Source organism: Gymnogyps californianus, chromosome 7 (assembly GCF_018139145.2).
Source record: "Gymnogyps californianus isolate 813 chromosome 7, ASM1813914v2, whole genome shotgun sequence".
NCBI classification, from domain to species: domain Eukaryota; kingdom Metazoa; phylum Chordata; class Aves; order Accipitriformes; family Cathartidae; genus Gymnogyps; species Gymnogyps californianus.
This window is the reverse complement of record NC_059477.1, coordinates 9,363,199-9,379,096: the sequence shown is the minus strand read 5'-3', so window position 1 is coordinate 9,379,096 and position 15,898 is coordinate 9,363,199. Positions and strand designations below refer to the sequence as shown.

Genomic DNA, 15,898 nt, shown 5'->3' with positions numbered 1-15,898 from the left:
GTGTTAAAAAAGCCCATCCTGGCACCCCCGGGGAATTGGATCCAGCCCTAAACAATCAAAAATAAAACCTAAAGCAACCTTCGTGCAGAGAAACCGCGTCCTTCTAAGAACGAGGAAGGGAACACATTGTAGCAAAGCGAGTAGGTTGGAAAGGCCAAACGTAGGGCTCGGTATAAAAATAGACATTGGTGATGCCAGAATGCCTTGGCAAAATTGTGTTTATTGATTTTCATAGAATAGGAGAAAAGCTCCAGCCCTTTCCACCCCTGACTGCTCACTGTGACTCACAAGCGATCTAAAACGACTGCAACGAGCAAGCGGGGACTGAGCCGAGTTGGACCTAGCTCGTGTCTTCACAGTGCTGACGGGGGAACGGTGCGTCCTGCTTCAGGCTCTTCTTGTGGCTGCCTAGGAAATACGGAAAAGCTGTGGACGTTCACCTCCATCAAAGCATCTGACAACATTTCATTCAGGGAACTCCTCTGGGTGGGCAGAGGGTCTGATTAACGTGTGCCGTCCAATGGCTGACTCAACCACCACCAGTTGCAGGCACGCTGGTGACCCGACTTGGCCTCAGGCTGGGTGGGGAAGGGGGACTCGGGAACAGGGTGCGTAAGGAGGCAAACGTTAACTCTCTTCTGTTCAGCTGGGGTGGCTGCCTTGTTTTAGGTTTGGAAGTGTCGCAAGCTCTTCACGTGAGCCTTCGGTTTTGGACCAATTTATACCTTGACCCATAAGGGCAGCCAACGTTTTTGGTGAGCCAGGCAGAGACGGGACCACAAGCCAGGGAAGCGCTTTTGCCGAGCTGTTACATCCATGTGATTGTTTTTTTTTTCTTTCCAAGCGCACGCTGCTAACTCCACGGAAGCCCTAAAACACGACTCACAGAAACAAAAGGTAGCCTGTAACACACCACGAGAGCTGCCTCCCCGTCCTCGGCGGCGCCGAGGGGCCGCGCCTGCCTCCGGACAGGCCGCTGCCCGAGGCCGGGGCTCCTGCCTGCTCCCCGCACAAGTAGTTAGGATAAACCGGGGTGAACCCCCTGCCCAGGACCGGTCACCCCGGGCCGGCCGCCAGCCGACCGCAGCCCTGCGGGAGCAGAAGGGCGGCGGGCGAGCGTCGGGCCGCACCGCCCCTTCCCCGCGCCGAGGCCCGCCCTCGCCGCCACCGTTAGGGGCGAGGCCGGTGCCGGCGCGGCCGCCACATGAGTCCGGCGCGGCCGCCCCGCCGCCGGCAGCGCCCCCGGGCCAGGCCGGGGCTGGGGCCGCTCCTCCTGGCGCTGCTCCTCCTGGCGCTGTCCGGGGCGGCCGGGGGCAGCGGGGAGGCGCCGTCAGCAGGTACTGGCCTTCCCCTCCCGCCCCCGAGGGGCCTGCGCGGGGCCGGGAGAGCTCCGCCGGTGGCGGCGGGGCAGAGCAGGCTGCGGGCGGGGCGGCAGCGGTCCTGGGGGGGTCCCTTTCCCCTGCCCGGGTGGTCACAGGCTGGGGGGGGCGGGAGGGGGTTTCCTCACCCCCCGTCCCCTTGAGAACAGGGAGCGGGGGGACGCGCTATCCTTCCCCCGGTTTCCCTCAGTCTCCATCGCGCCCGGTACGGCGCGACCTGCTGCCTCCTGCTTCTGCCCAAAATGGCGCTGCCCTACGGAAAGGCCGGGGCCGCCGCCGCCTCCCCGCCCGCCTCCGGCCCTGCCCGCGTCGGCCGAGAGCTGAAGTCGTTTCAGGGGCCGGACGCGTCCCTGAGGCGCTTTGCCGCTTCCTTCTGCTTGTCCCATCTCGGTTCGGTTTCCCCAAGAATGTTCCTTGTGGTAGCCTGTGGGGCGGGCGGACACAGGCGCTGGGGACCGGCCTGGGAGAACCCGCATGAACAAGGCGGCACCAGATGCTCAGAGAGCAAGTGCCTCTCTCGTCTGTTTCAGTGGCAGAGGTTGGAAGGCTGGGTACCTCTGGCATAGGAAACTGACTTGTAGTCTGTGTTACTCCCTCTGGCTTTCTCATTAACTTGGTTCAGGAGAATTGGGTGCAGAACCGATCTTTTCTTAATGAGGGCAGTGAAAACCCTAAAGGTTATTCTCAGTTGTAGTAGCGATACGTAACTCAAGAAACTGCTTCCCCCCTTGCCTTGATGTTCCCGAGTGTTGGGCATCCTCCGGATTCTGCAGCAGATGCCGATTCTCTCCACTGCTCGTAATCTCAAAACTTGAGAGTTGCCCTCTCTGTGTGTCCTCATGGTAGCTAAAATCCTCCTCCATCTCACAGTTACCTATTCAGAAGCATCTTTTCTTTTGGAACATGATTGTTTCACTCTGTGGAGCTCATGTCATATTTAAAGCAAATTATTTTTCTCAAGAAAATGCCTTAAAATTAAGGGGGGGGGGAAGAAAATATTTGCTAGCGTTGTTTATGGAGGACATTACTTCTAATGTGGATGGATAGTTTATCCGTAGTGGCAGCAAATCCTCATACACCCTGCAGGGAAGGTGTGGGCACTCTCAGCTGCATTTTGGTCCTGCTAGGGTATTGCCATTTCCTATCACTGGATTATCTTGGTCTTAGCCCTGGGTAGTGCCCAGCCTCACCTGCTTGCTGCGTCAGTCGGCAACACTTCAGAGACGAATCCTTTTGCAACTTCGTCTGATGACTTTTATGGAAGTGCCTGTCAAGAGGTACAGCCAGCCCTTGTCTGAAGGGTTGTGCTCCCTCCCACTGGATTTGCCATGGATGAAAGTTAATCAGATGGTCAATTTTTCACAACAAAAATGCCCCAATTTTAAGTTTAAACCAATTTACTTTAGCAGGACCATCTGTGGACACTTTAATTCTGGAATGACTTAATAAACTTATGTAAGAACATCCACACAGGTATTTTTCATTGGCTTAATTAAATTGGGTAAAAAATAATTTAGCCTAAGTTCAGCTTCCTTATAGAGACAGGGCAGGTTTTTACCTGCAAACAGTATCTCCTTGTCCAGATTGAGACTGTTTTGCACATATTCCTTTTGCTGTTCTGAGTGTATGACAGTGTTCTAGCAGTTATTACTGAGCTTGGCTTAGACCTACATTGTCTATTCAGTGAGCCAGATGATTCCCTCTGTTCAGATCTGTAATTATTTCCTTTATTCTTCTCTTTAATTATGTTCCTGGAACACTGCGGTAATGCACTATAGGGTATATTTTACACATGTATATAGATCGGAATGTATGTTATTCTTCAAAGTTTGCTCCATAAATCTTTTAGGTGCGTTTCTGCTCAAAAGTGCAATCTGATTCTGAAGATCGTAGGGGCTCACTAACATTTCAGGAGAGTTAGACCAATTAGCATCCCTAATTAAATGACTTGTAGCAAGCTATCAGTGCAGTTGCCTTGTTACATGTCATGGCTGGACTATGTCAGGAAAATCTGTTTTAAAAAGAAGAGTTGTGTTATTTAACATTAGAAACATTTCCGAGGGAGAGGAGTATGATTTCTGCGATCAGCAGCCGTATCATGTGCTAAATGACTATTTTAATATGTAAGCCTGTTTACCTGCTCAGACTCCCACAGTTGCATTCACCATTGGTATAAGCATCAACTCCGGTGGTGTTACACCCACTCGTGCCAGCAGTGAATTTGGCCCAGGGACCCTATTCCAGTGCCATCAAAACACTGATACCAAGGCCAAGCTTTTATAGATTACGTTTTTAAAAAATATCACCCTCGATTAATTTTTCGAAAGGTGTTGCAGTTTACTGTGGAGCCTAAATGACTTAATTAGAAGTCTAATTTGAATTTCCATCTAAATCATGTTGAACGTGCTACCCTGCAGCATAGTTTTTACGTTTGATTATCTGCAAATTGCTTGTGATTCCCTCAGCATATACAACAATGAAATGGAGGAAAATTACAGTTGTATTTGATACATGCTTAAAATTAACTTTTCTGTGTGTGTCGTCCTTCCGCCCCCCCCAGGTAGAAACTGTCGCTTTTTGCAGGAAATGGATGTCATCCAGGAACAGGATGAAAACTGTTACTGCTATATGCAAAACAGAACCATTCACTTACAGTACGTTTGGTCAACTCTTCAGGTAAGAGGCCATTTTGAGGATCGTTCAGATATGCAATACATTTCACGTGAACTTTTGCCAGCAAAGTGTACGATCGGTTAGCCAGATCAAAGCAGTATCTCTGTGTAATTAGTAGTTTGAACGGTGTATAGGTAGGACCATGATAAAAATGCAGCATTGTGACCACTTCGGATGCAGTGAGGTTTGGTCTTTCTTTATCAGAAGGATGTCAACCAGGCTTGTAGTATGATGCCACACAAACATTAACTTAGCATTGCGTATTATTTTGTTGCACACCTTTTCTACCGATGGACCACTGTTAACCTCTGCAACAAATGTTTTTGCTTATCACCAAATGCCTTTATAAAACTAAATTTGAGGATAAAATGCAGTTCCGTGACTCACTCGCTGTAGCGTACCAGGCCACAGTATAGGAACCAAAGGTGTATTAGATTGTGACTAATGAAAAAACAGCAGTAGTGGTGCATTTCTGTTTTTCTGAGTAATAGAGGGTCATCTCACAAGAAACATGTTTAGAGATTAGCTCAAAACAATATAAAAATCTCTAAACAGTGGAAGCAATAATAGCTAAAGGAACAACCTGACTATCTGTGTGGTTCCTTTTTTTTCCTGGGAAGTATGTCTTCGGACAAGGGAAGGAAACAGTTTCACTTCATCTCTGATGGAGGAATTTGCTCTTAGATACGAGGAAGTGGAACATCTCTGTCTGTTCCCAGGACTGTTTTCCTCAGGAACATGCTGCAGATGTTTCTGTGAATGGTAGCAGAGTTCAGGTGGTGAAACCCTCCAGCAGTCACACAAGCTTTCCTGGAGTAAATCTTTAAAGGCAGGAAGTTCAGATTTTTCCCACAACAAATTGCTTGCTGACGTGCTGTCTCTTCTCCCAGTAGAAGCCTGTTTTATTACCTATTGCATCACTTTTCTGTAGATGGGTCTTTGTTGTCTAATAGGCCCTGATCAAGAGCTCACAATGAATCACAATCTGCAGGAAGATCATCCCATCTCAGAAGATCAACAAGATCTTTTGCCAGTTTGGTAGGGGAGGGTGCTAGGAACTAGCAAGAAACCCCAAAATACCCACTGTGAACGTGCTTATATTTAAATTTCTGGTTACAATATCTTTCATTTTCCTTATCTCTCTTCTGTCCCTAACATGAAGATTGCATTATTAACTACAAGAAAAGCAAGTCCACTTTCTTATGGTTCAGGAGGGGAATGGGGAAGCGTATGAACATCCACAAAAGAAACTGTGGTCAGTCAAGTTTTTGTTTTGTTAGAAATTTGTGTGTGGGCAAGTATCATGGTAAAACCAAGCCCACTGAGCTTTTGGATAGATTGAGGCCCCTCCGTAGAACTTTGCTGACATGAGTTCTCTGAATCACCTTGTAAGGCCTAGACAATTAACCTTTGCATAATATTAATAACCAATATTAAACAACTAAGAATTGCACTAGCATTTTATTCTCGAGCTCTCTATACTGATTTTCATTATCACATGTATGGCTTATATGCTATATAGTTCAGAAAAACAAAAAAACCCAGTGATTCTGAGCTACTTCTCTGTGTATTCTGTTGTTTGTTTTTAGGTAAAAGTTAACAGCAGAGAAATGTTCAGGTTTGAGCCTATTTCAGAAAAAAGCAACTGTCGTAATTCAGAAACTGTTTTTGAGTTTGCTGCATGTGCTGTTCAAATCTTCTGGAAACCAGAGACATCTACAGAAACTTTCATAAGCATAAAACAATATGGAGAGGATATTTGTTTCAAAATACAGCCCTTCAAAACCAAACCGTACACTGTGAGTGTGAAACGAGAAAGTAAGTAAAAAAGCTTTCAGTTTAGATTACAGATAGCTTGGTATTGCCAGTGTTACTGAATGTACCATCTCTTCTGTAAGAAGCTTGGGACATTTCTGTTTATATTTTATATAATCAACATTTCGGATTGAATTAGTCTAAAGTCCATTTCTATTTTTTTTCCCCCCTTTTTTTAGTGCTAGATGGAAAGCTCTTGTTTTTGTTTGTAGCTGGAATTTTTCTGTTCCATTTTGCAAACAGCCTGAGCAGGTGAGTACTAGCTGCTGGTTTTTGACCTTCTTTCCCAAAGCCTGTGCATCTTTGGTCTGTTTTCTGAGCTCAAGAGGCGGTTCTTTGGGAAAGTGAAATAAGGAAACTGAACATATATTTAAAACTTCTTCATACCATTTGTGTTTGGACAGATTGTGACATATCTTGGAGTGCTGCACTCTATTAATCACTTAGTTGTGTTAGGGTTCTTGTATCCAAGCTTCCTACACTGGGCGACACCAAGACAATCCTCAGTGAGCAAGTGTGTGGATTCGGAAAAATCCTCTCTCCCTTTTGTAGACCAGTGAGGTTAGCTGAATGCTAAATAATGCTGCACGTATTATAAATGATGCTTTTCTGCAGTGAGAAATGCTCAGGATGAGGTCATCTGGGGCCTCGTCTGCCTCCACCTTTGTGCCAATCCTTCCCCATCGTTCTTTTGATGCACGTTTTGCATAGCATGTAAGGGAGGATACTTATTGTTATAGCAAAACATGTCCCATGACTTCAAAGCAAAATGAGTCACAAATTAATTGTGAGGAGGCACCTCTAAAACAAGGAGAGCAGCAATAGGTTTTATAGAGTTAACTCTGAATTAAAAAGTCAGACTTTATAAATGCATAAGCTTAGGAAAAAAACTTGTGGGTTTGTGAAGGTTTTTTTACATTTTAAATTAAAAAAAAAAAAACTTTTCTTGCAGTACAGAACGATATCGGTACATAGAAGAAAATGAAGTTACTAGAAACTAGACAGTCAATGAAATCAGAAATAGTGTGAGCTTTAAAAAAACCAATGCCATCTCCTAGCCTGTAACAACTCCAGTGACCTTAAGTATCTGTTGGGAATTTTTCTTTACATGAATTTAATATCTAAACTGGGCCTGTTAACCATGTAACTACAACTCTAACTTACAGCTGTGTTAAGTTCTTATTGAAGATCGCTGCTGTTTTTACAAATGTTGGCATGTTAACCGATTACAGATTATACTTCTCACTGTCTTCTCTCTTGTTCTCTTACAGGAGTACCAAGTTCTTTTACCTTTCCGGAATAATACTGGGTGTTCTTGCTCTGCTAGTCTTTGTCCTGTTGACACTTAAAAGGTTTATTCCAAGGGTAAATCTACATTTATAAAACAAAATAATAATAATAATCAGCATCATAATATAGGAAGTGAAGAGTACAGAGCCAGATTCTGATCTTGCTCTGTTTTTGTGGCCAGGTAACTCCACTGAAATGACTGGAGGATTTCTTGCGTCAAGTAAATATAATTAGGTCAGAATCAAGTTCTAGTTAGCTTGCTCCTGAGTTTAAAGAAACAGGAGATTGTTGATGTACAAGAAGAGTTTATTCTGAAACATAAATTATTTTTATTGGACTGGAGCTAAGCTTACTTTTGAAACTATGAATCAGTCTAAATCAAAATGTAGTTTTAGTGGCAACTGGGACGGATTCTCTTCCTTTCACCAGAAACAATTCATTGCAAAGCAGATGTGAATTTTTCCTTTACTTTTACAAAGTCCGTGCATTTCCACAATATTGCTGAGATATATTAATTGGAAATACACTGCAATAGGCTTATATACCATGACATTGGGACATGATACACAAATAACAGAGATGCAGTTGCTCCACTTAGAATTGATATTGTTTAGTTGTAGCGTGCAGAGCACTGTACAGTGGAAGTCTAACACAGATCATAAAAGCCCTGTAGGTCTACTGAATATCACATCTGATTTTGCCTGTGAGTTCCCTTGCGCACAATGGTCCCGATTCTGACTTGAAATTTTTTTATTTTTTTAAAGTTTCAAAATTTTTTTTTCCCCCCCCAGCACAGTACCTTCTGGATCTTAATGAGTGGCTGCTGGATGTCCTCTCTCTATTTTATTTACTGCTTCAAAGAGAATATGCAGTGGTTGTGGTCTGAACACAGGAACTACTTGTTGGGTAAGAAAATTACCAAAAACGTGCTACAGATTTTGGTTTAATTTAGTGGTTAGATGAATACCTGCCCATAAAAAACAAAATCAAGTGACTCATTTATGGAGTACTTTTTTCTCCTAAGCCATAGACGTTGGAATATTCCAAAAGTTCCTACTCCACTTAAATGAGCATTTACTCACATTGTATCATTAAATAAGGAGTTTGATATAGGGGGCCAGTAGCAGCTTTAAGAGCAGATTTTGCCTGTATTATTTGTTCATTGATTTGCCATTACATACTTGCCCTGGAACAGCAAAAGGGCAGCTATGCTGGTTTGTATTTTGCTGGATCTGGGAACTGGATGCATAAATTGCTAACTGGGTGTAGCTGCAGGGGCCGACAAATCTATTGATCTGGCACCTGCCTCAACATTCTTGCATGGGAAGAATTCGTGTGCAGCTTGTAGCATTAGCTAAAGGCTGTTCATAGATCACCTCGTGAACTCTTTGCACACTTTTGAAATATAAAGCACATACAACATAATGCAGGTATCTATAAGACAACACAAGGAAGAGCAGGCTATACTTCACGGCAGTTGCAAGCTTTATGAACCAAACTAATGAAGTTTATATGGGTAGTTTGCATCTTTTTCTCCATCTCCTTTTCTGTTTCTACAGGGTATTTGCTGGCTGTTGGAATTACCAGCTTTGCCACTTGCTATCAGCATGGACCGCTTACCACTGAACTGAGCATAACCTTGTTCACATGGACGCTACAATTAACAGCCTTTGTCTTGATTTATTGTGGTGTCACCATACCTCAAGTTGCATATGCAGTAATAGCAGTCAGCCTCTGTTCAAAAGGCCTGTGTTACCCCCTTGGTGCTGCTTGTCACATAGGCAGGTTTGTATGGATTTGTGAATGTCCCAGTCCCTGTATCACCAGGAAATACTGGAGACTGATAACGAAAAAACCCTTACACTTCAATAGTGATTTATGAATTTCTAGTACTAGTTCATATTTTTACTAAACGTAAAGCTGCAACAGAAAAGGTTTAAAGTCCTGAGACACAGGAATTGAATTATTTTCCATTTGGCAGTTTTAAGCATGAGTTTTGTTCTATGGAGAATGGAGAAATGTGACTGTGGTCTTAAGTACAAATGTAGCACCTTCTAGTCTGCAGCATATGGTAACCAAAACTTTTCTGTTTGGTTGATTTATTAGACTGCAGCAATATTGCCTTGGTTTCATGTGTAGTGAGAGAATCTGCAAGTAACTCTTACTGAATCTGATGGGCTAAAACAGTGTACTATCACTGAGGAAGCAGATGTTAAAAAGTGACAGTCCTTGTAGGTTAGATAGTGTAGAGTTCAGAGACTAAAACCCCGTGTCCACAAAAATAATGGTTTCCATTGATTTTAGTCTTCCAAGGTTATTATCCTAGATGTACATCTCTACCTTTAATTTGTGGAAACAATCTGTTATCACTGTGGAGACACTTCCCCGTCTTCCCAGAGCCCCATTTATATTGTGGCATTTGGAATGGGAACTGCTTGCAATACATAGACCTTAGTTTGCTAAGTATTTTCATTAGCAATATGCGAACGTGTTTGCTCATCCTTGAATTTGAAGCATGTTTTATCACAAATACAACACTCAAATGAAGATTCTAAAAAGTCCTGCCAGTTTACATCTGTTTTTTACCTTCAGTGATGACATCCAGATTAAGAATCTTCAGTGCAGACTGTTCTGTAGCTGTGGACTTCTGCTGAACCACAGAGAACCAGGAAGAGGCAAAGGCTAGAACCGGCATAACCAAAAGAATAAAAAACAATTTCTTTTTCAGTTTTTTACACATTGTTTAGTTTTGAAGAACATATTGCTTTGCTCTTGTGCTCTTTTTAGATGTTGAAGTGTGGACTGGGTTGAACCTTTTTTATTTTAGGTAGAATTTTTCATTTGTTGAAGACTGATTTTTGCCTGCAACTGAGAAGTACCGTTTCAAAAGCAACATATAGGATCAATACTTACCTGATGTAAGCAGGTTCAGCTCATTCTGAAATCAGTAAGATTTGGCTATGAGTCCACAGAAAGAACATATCTGTTTTACCCTGAAACACTGTAGTTTGTTCTCCATGTGGACCTCTTTTTGTTTTTCGTGAACTGATGCTTCTATAATGCCAAAAAGCACTGAAATACAGCTCTACAAATCCCCCTTAGGAGAATGATAAGGGTTTTTTTTTCTGTTTCAAAACACTAAGGATTAGCACCAAACTGTGAGGCCATGATGCCAGATACACAGTTCAGAGCAGCAGATATATCAAAATAACTAAGAATCTTGCATTATTTGTTGTTAAGATCAGTACTGATCCCACTGAGCCAGCAAGACCTTTACCATTTGACCTGAACAAGGGCTACAGTTCATTCTTGCTTTACAGGGAAATAAGGAGAAAAGTTGAATGCTGCTGGTTGGAGCAGGTGTTTTTATACAGAGCTGAAAGTTTTATGGGCATCCAGCCCTTGCTTATCTTAACTCATCACAACATTTAAATTGAAAGCAGTCGACAGAAGGGAACAGAACATGGCACACTTTCTAATTGATACCTAATTATATTATACATAGCTACGCAGCAGCTAAAAAAACATCAGACTGTAAACATTTTGGCCTCAGACTACTCAGTTTTGTAATTTAAAGCAAGATTTAAGAGAAGCGATCTAGTAAACAACATGAACAACTCGTAACAGACATAGAGCATTGCTTATCTTCGAAGTTACATATGCAGACTGGGTTTTGATTCAGCCCATGTCTCTGCACAGACACATTTTGCATATTGCACCTAAAAATGGCTGAGCAAGCAGCCATCTATTTAATTCTATGAGATTTTAGTCCATACATACACAATAAGGACCTGATCCAAAGCTCATTTGAAGCTCATTAGATATCATTCTGTGGAATTCTACAACTTTGGTTAAGACCTAGGGTAAACAGGCTAGCAAACATTAGACAGCTTGTCCTAAAATTTTGATGCAAGAATGTAGCTTGTCCTCATAAAAGGATAAAAGTGATTAATGCATGTTAATAGCAGGTAGTAGAGAAAAAGGACAGACAATAATTATGTGCGAGAAGACTTTAGAAATACTAATTGTTTTCATTTCATTCTAGAAAAATGAAGAATCACTTTAAATCAAAAAAGTTAGTGTTTAAATGCCTTACTGAAGAGGAGTACCGAGAACAAGGTGAAACAGAAACTATCAGAGCTCTGGAGGAGCTACGCTCATTCTGCAGGAACCCTGACTTCCCATCATGGTTAGCCGTATCCAGACTCCAGTCCCCACATAGGTAAGAAAATCTGGCTTCTCTAAAACAGAAAACACATTGTACAGACGCTGTTACATAGCAGACCCCAGTGCTACTTCAGGCGCTGTTCCAGGTGCGTTTATCTTGCATGCAGTCAGATGTGCGGGTAGCTTTATCTTCTTGAGTAACCCCAGTGAAGATCACAGCCACACCTCTCAAGGATATTACTTGCTGGTGGTATTAAACCCCCTGTTTGTTCCTCTCTGACCATAAATTACTCAGAGTTTGTAGATGCTCACAGCTAATTCATGGTAATGGCAGCTTTCCTTAAAACCTACATGCTTCCTACAATGCGTCTGTAAGTTCCTACACAGTGACCCCGGTGGCTGTCTAACCAGTGAAATGCCCCTTCCTTCAATTTTTAGAGCAGTACACTTTTGCGTTGTGTAAAATGGGGGCAGGCTGAAGATACATGCTCAAATATTACCTGTATTAAGCTCTCCAACTGCAAGCCTGCACAGTCAAGGAATCCTATGACTTGAAGCATCAACCAATATCTAAGACTTAAGAATACAGAGAAAGAAATCAATGCCTCCACCTAGGAAGTATAACAGGTAGAAGAGCTACTCCAGATATAGCTTAAGAGACAAACTTAAGACAAATATGGGTTGGGAATGGTCAGATGAGCGCAGCCAGAAAATCTTACAGAGTATACAATTAATCATAATAGCAGTGTATTTCTGTCAAAACCAAAATTTCAAGATATCAGAAGCAGAGTTTCACATATTAGCCAGCCACAAAGACCTGGCCCTTGCCACAAACCAAGCGTCACAATTTCAAAGAAGCCCCAGTCAGCTTGAAATTTAATCAATAAAAAGTTAAAACTAGTTTCAGAACCATCTTCCTTGGATGGGCACACAGAGAGCCTCTCTGCCAGGCTTTATAGATATACTGTTAAACCATCTTATTTTCTAAGCTACTTGCATTCTGTAGTGTGATTGAAAGATACAAAAAGTGAAAACTCACTGCAGTATTGTAGAACAAAATACTGCCAAATGCACAAAACAAACAATTGACACGTGTACTTTCTAGCCATCATCCAGTTAATATAGTTCTTATAAACTGTTCACTATAAAAATACAGAAATAAAAAGGAGAGCCAACACAAGTCTGATTTAAAGTTGAGTACCCCTTCAAGCTTCCATTAAGCATCAGAAGATAGCTCAACACAAGGCAAACCTGTAAAACACAGCCAGCCCAATGCTGTTCCCCATTTAGACTAACAGTGCTTCCAAGAAGAGCGAGGTGACAACATTCATCTCACAGAAATGTTAACTCTAAAATGTAAATTATTGATCAGTTTACCAGAACTCCAGAATGTAGCTGCATTTCCTTTTTCTTACATTTCTCTGATGCTGTCGACACTTACCCAGGTGTCAGAACTGCCGTCTGTTTCCACACGCTTGCCAGAAACCTCCAGCTCCATTCTCTCTTCAATGTAGTTGTCCACTGAAAGTAAGATTTGTGGCGAATTGAAACGTAGGGACATCCACGCTTTGTTCTGCCGGACCTCCAGTTTGGCATTTACTTGGAGCAGCTACAGCATTCCCAGTCTGCAGCTCCAGGTTCACCAAAAGCAGGAATTCTTTGGCAAGACTTCAGCTCAGCTTGCCCAGAGTGTGCATGCAGCACCAGAAGCAAGGTGATAGCACAGCAATGTAGGAATGCAAAGTTCTTACCATTTTTCCTTTCATTAGCAGTATCAACTTACCTGAACTCTTACAGCCTTTGCCTCAAATATGCTACAGCTTTAATTTATTTTTAGAAGCTAAAGTACCATCTATCCAACTGTATCCAACGAAGTGAGATTTTCTTGCTTCGTCACAAGACCTTGCAGATGGCCTCTAGAAGAGCAAAAGTTACATAGAAAAGGCTGAAGACTGAAAAGATGAGGCAGGAAATCTTCAGGGTTGTTGCCATCCATTGCAATTTACTCCCTGGTGTTCAGGACTCCCTAGCTCATGCTGCAGCCTCCCCTCGTCTGCACTGCCTGCGGGCATGTCCTTACAACATCCCTGCTTAACTGGCAGTATCCCCTGCATTTACAGTATTTTTTTCATTTCTCAGCTGATCACTTCTCCCTTTAAAAATCTGGCAGGTTTGCAGGTTTTGTTCTGGGATCTCCCCACGTCTCACCTGCAGAAACAAAGGCGCATGATGAGGAATACGGCATCGGGAGCTTCTTCCTGGAAGAGCAGCTCTTTGAGACAAGGGCAGAATCTGAGCAAGATGATCCAGCCAATTCCATCCATGAAGGAGATGAGGAGGATGAAGATGAAATGCATAAACAGATTTCATTTCCATATGCTACCGAGTTGCTCTGAGCTTTGGGAAATAACCAAAAAAAAGGAGAGAGGGAAAACACATTCGTCCTAGAAAGGAAGGATACAGACTGAGAACTCACGCTTGGTGATTTCTTGTGGTTGTGCTGGTGGACAAACAAGGATTTCTGAAAAAACTGTTTCCTGTATCACTGATGTTGCCCGATTAGAGCAACAGAAGGAAACCATAGGGGCTGTTCAAGTGAAGAGGATTCTCATGCTATTGGTACTTTAACTGGGGAAGTAAATGTTGCTTGTTTCCAAAGCAAGTACTGGCAGCAGCCTGTCCCACCAGGATGCCTTGTTTTTCCAAGGATACTACCTCTAGAGAACAGAGAATCTCTTTTGGCCCTTTCCATTGTCAAGGCCTCTGTGCTGAGCACTAGAGGGAGGAGAAGCCATTATTAATACTCTAATTTTACTAAGTACCCTATGTGTCAACAATTTTAATAATGCTGTTAGTGTGCTGATAAACTATTTTTATTGTTTGTAAGACTTTTCGGTGCTAAAGATCAATAGAGAGTTAACACAATTGAATGAGGTTTGTTTGCTCTTCTGGCTAGGCTTGCTGTCTGTCAGCTTCATTTTGCCTCTCTGCATTTGTTTTAAGCTCCTCTTACTCTTCAGAACCCTGCCTGACTTTTAACCCTCTGCTTGTATTGTTCAGTTCTTGGTCTCTGCTCTACACTGCAGTTTGTTCTTTCCACGTCTTTGTTTCTTCACATACTCTGCTTCCCTCTTCTACAGGTCCCTCTGCTGAACCTTTATTCAGTCCTCTGCTTCTCCGTCTCTGACAACTGCAGATGATTTAGGAGAGGATTTCCATCCCCAAATGTACTTTTACTACTGCTTTCAATTTCACTGTCACCTTACCTCAGACAGGTGCTGCTGCACATGCCAGGCCTCTCAACAGCCCAGAAAAGATAACAAAGGCTGAGGCTCTTCCAGCTGCTTGGAGGAACTGCTGTCAGCAGAGCCAGAGTGATGCTGTAACCATATAATTGGGAATACAGTTAACCCACATATAGCTCCACTGTCCTCAGAGTACTCAGTAGTTTTCTCATTCAATAAAAAGTGGAAATTAATTCCTGGCAAAACAAGGAGGGAGGGATACCTGGCTCCTACCTCCCCTTCTTCAGCCATCTTTGGGACTTACCACAGGAGGTGTGTGGGGAGGAAAAGAAAAGGAGAGAAATTTAGACAGTCAGATGTCTTTCAGCTTATGTATTACAGAATCCTAGGCTAGGGAGTAGATCGTGTCCCCTCAGTTCATCCCCCTGCAGAGGTCATTTCCTCCCTGTGTTCTTTATAGACTATCCCTATATTCTGTCCCCACCTTGCTGTTTTCCTTTACTGTCTTCCAGACTGCAAAAAACAAAAGACCATTAATTCTGTCACCATCTGATCTTACAAACCCACCAGGAATTGCCAGTGGTGGGAAGCAGTTAGCTCTCCAGAAGGGCATGTCAGACCAGGATATATTTGCTTTAAAAGGGATATCTTTTCTTTGCAACATGCCTAGTGACGCAGCAGGACTTGAGCGTGCATGCACTATCGTGGTTTCTCATTGTCCATCGCTGGACAAGGGAGAACAGTGCTAAGAAGTGCTGCCGTACCACATTGCAAGAGCTCCTCTATATAAAACAAGACTCAGAGTTGGTGCTTGAAAGCCTTACTTGGTACTTACATGGTCCTTCCTCCATTATATTGCTTCCACTTTGCTTCATTTTAAAAGGAACTCTTCCGTTTTACAGTAAAGAGACACTTAACACCCTTTTGTGCCATAAATTTATAAATACATATGTGGAATCTATAGCATCTTTAGCAGAGGGAAGCCCTGTCAAGCAAAATACACTCTCTGTTAAGTCCACAACGTTCAAAAATAGAGCAAGAGAGTTCTGTTCAGGAAGGCCACTAGCAGTAAGACTCGCCTCTAAGAGAGGCTGCTGCTACCAAATTCACAGGTAAATTGCCACCCACGCTCTGGAAGTCAGGCTTGGCTTGGGGGGTTCTGTCACTAGCGGGAAGCTGGAAGCATTGGCTGTTGTGAAAACGGAGGAGAGCCTCGTTATCTTTGCTGGTTTGGGAGAAGGACGGAAACTCCCCCCCGAACAATGATCTTAGTAGACTGAAGATTTATTTTACCTTTGCCTGTGTCACCATCATGAAAATGAAGTACTT

The 15,898-nt window shown here is 43.0% G+C and overlaps 1 protein-coding gene across 1 annotated transcript; it reads left to right on the top strand.

Moving 5' to 3' along the window:
- Positions 1 to 1,295: 1,295 nt before the first annotated feature.
- Positions 1,296 to 14,277, top strand: NEMP2 (nuclear envelope integral membrane protein 2). Its single transcript, XM_050900344.1, has 9 exons — positions 1,296 to 1,337; positions 3,940 to 4,055; positions 5,642 to 5,870; positions 6,047 to 6,119; positions 7,139 to 7,232; positions 7,949 to 8,063; positions 8,717 to 8,942; positions 11,203 to 11,379; positions 13,495 to 14,277. The coding sequence occupies exons 2-9, from the start codon at positions 3,966 to 3,968 to the stop codon at positions 13,718 to 13,720; spliced, it is 1,230 nt and encodes a 409-aa protein (XP_050756301.1). The 5' UTR covers positions 1,296 to 1,337; positions 3,940 to 3,965; the 3' UTR covers positions 13,721 to 14,277.
- The last annotated feature ends 1,621 nt before the right edge of the window (positions 14,278 to 15,898 follow it).

What these genes read in the sequence shown, in the direction of transcription:
- NEMP2 (XM_050900344.1), top strand. Translation starts at nt 3,966, where the DNA reads ATGGATGTCATCCAGGAACAGGATGAAAACTGTTACTGCTATATGCAA. An exon ending in ACACAGGAACTACTTGTTGG is followed by an intron (nt 8,064 to 8,716) that starts GTAAGAAAATTA and finishes CTGTTTCTACAG; the next exon opens with GGTATTTGCTGGCTGTTGGA. An exon ending in GCTGCTTGTCACATAGGCAG is followed by an intron (nt 8,943 to 11,202) that starts GTTTGTATGGAT and finishes ATTTCATTCTAG; the next exon opens with AAAAATGAAGAATCACTTTA.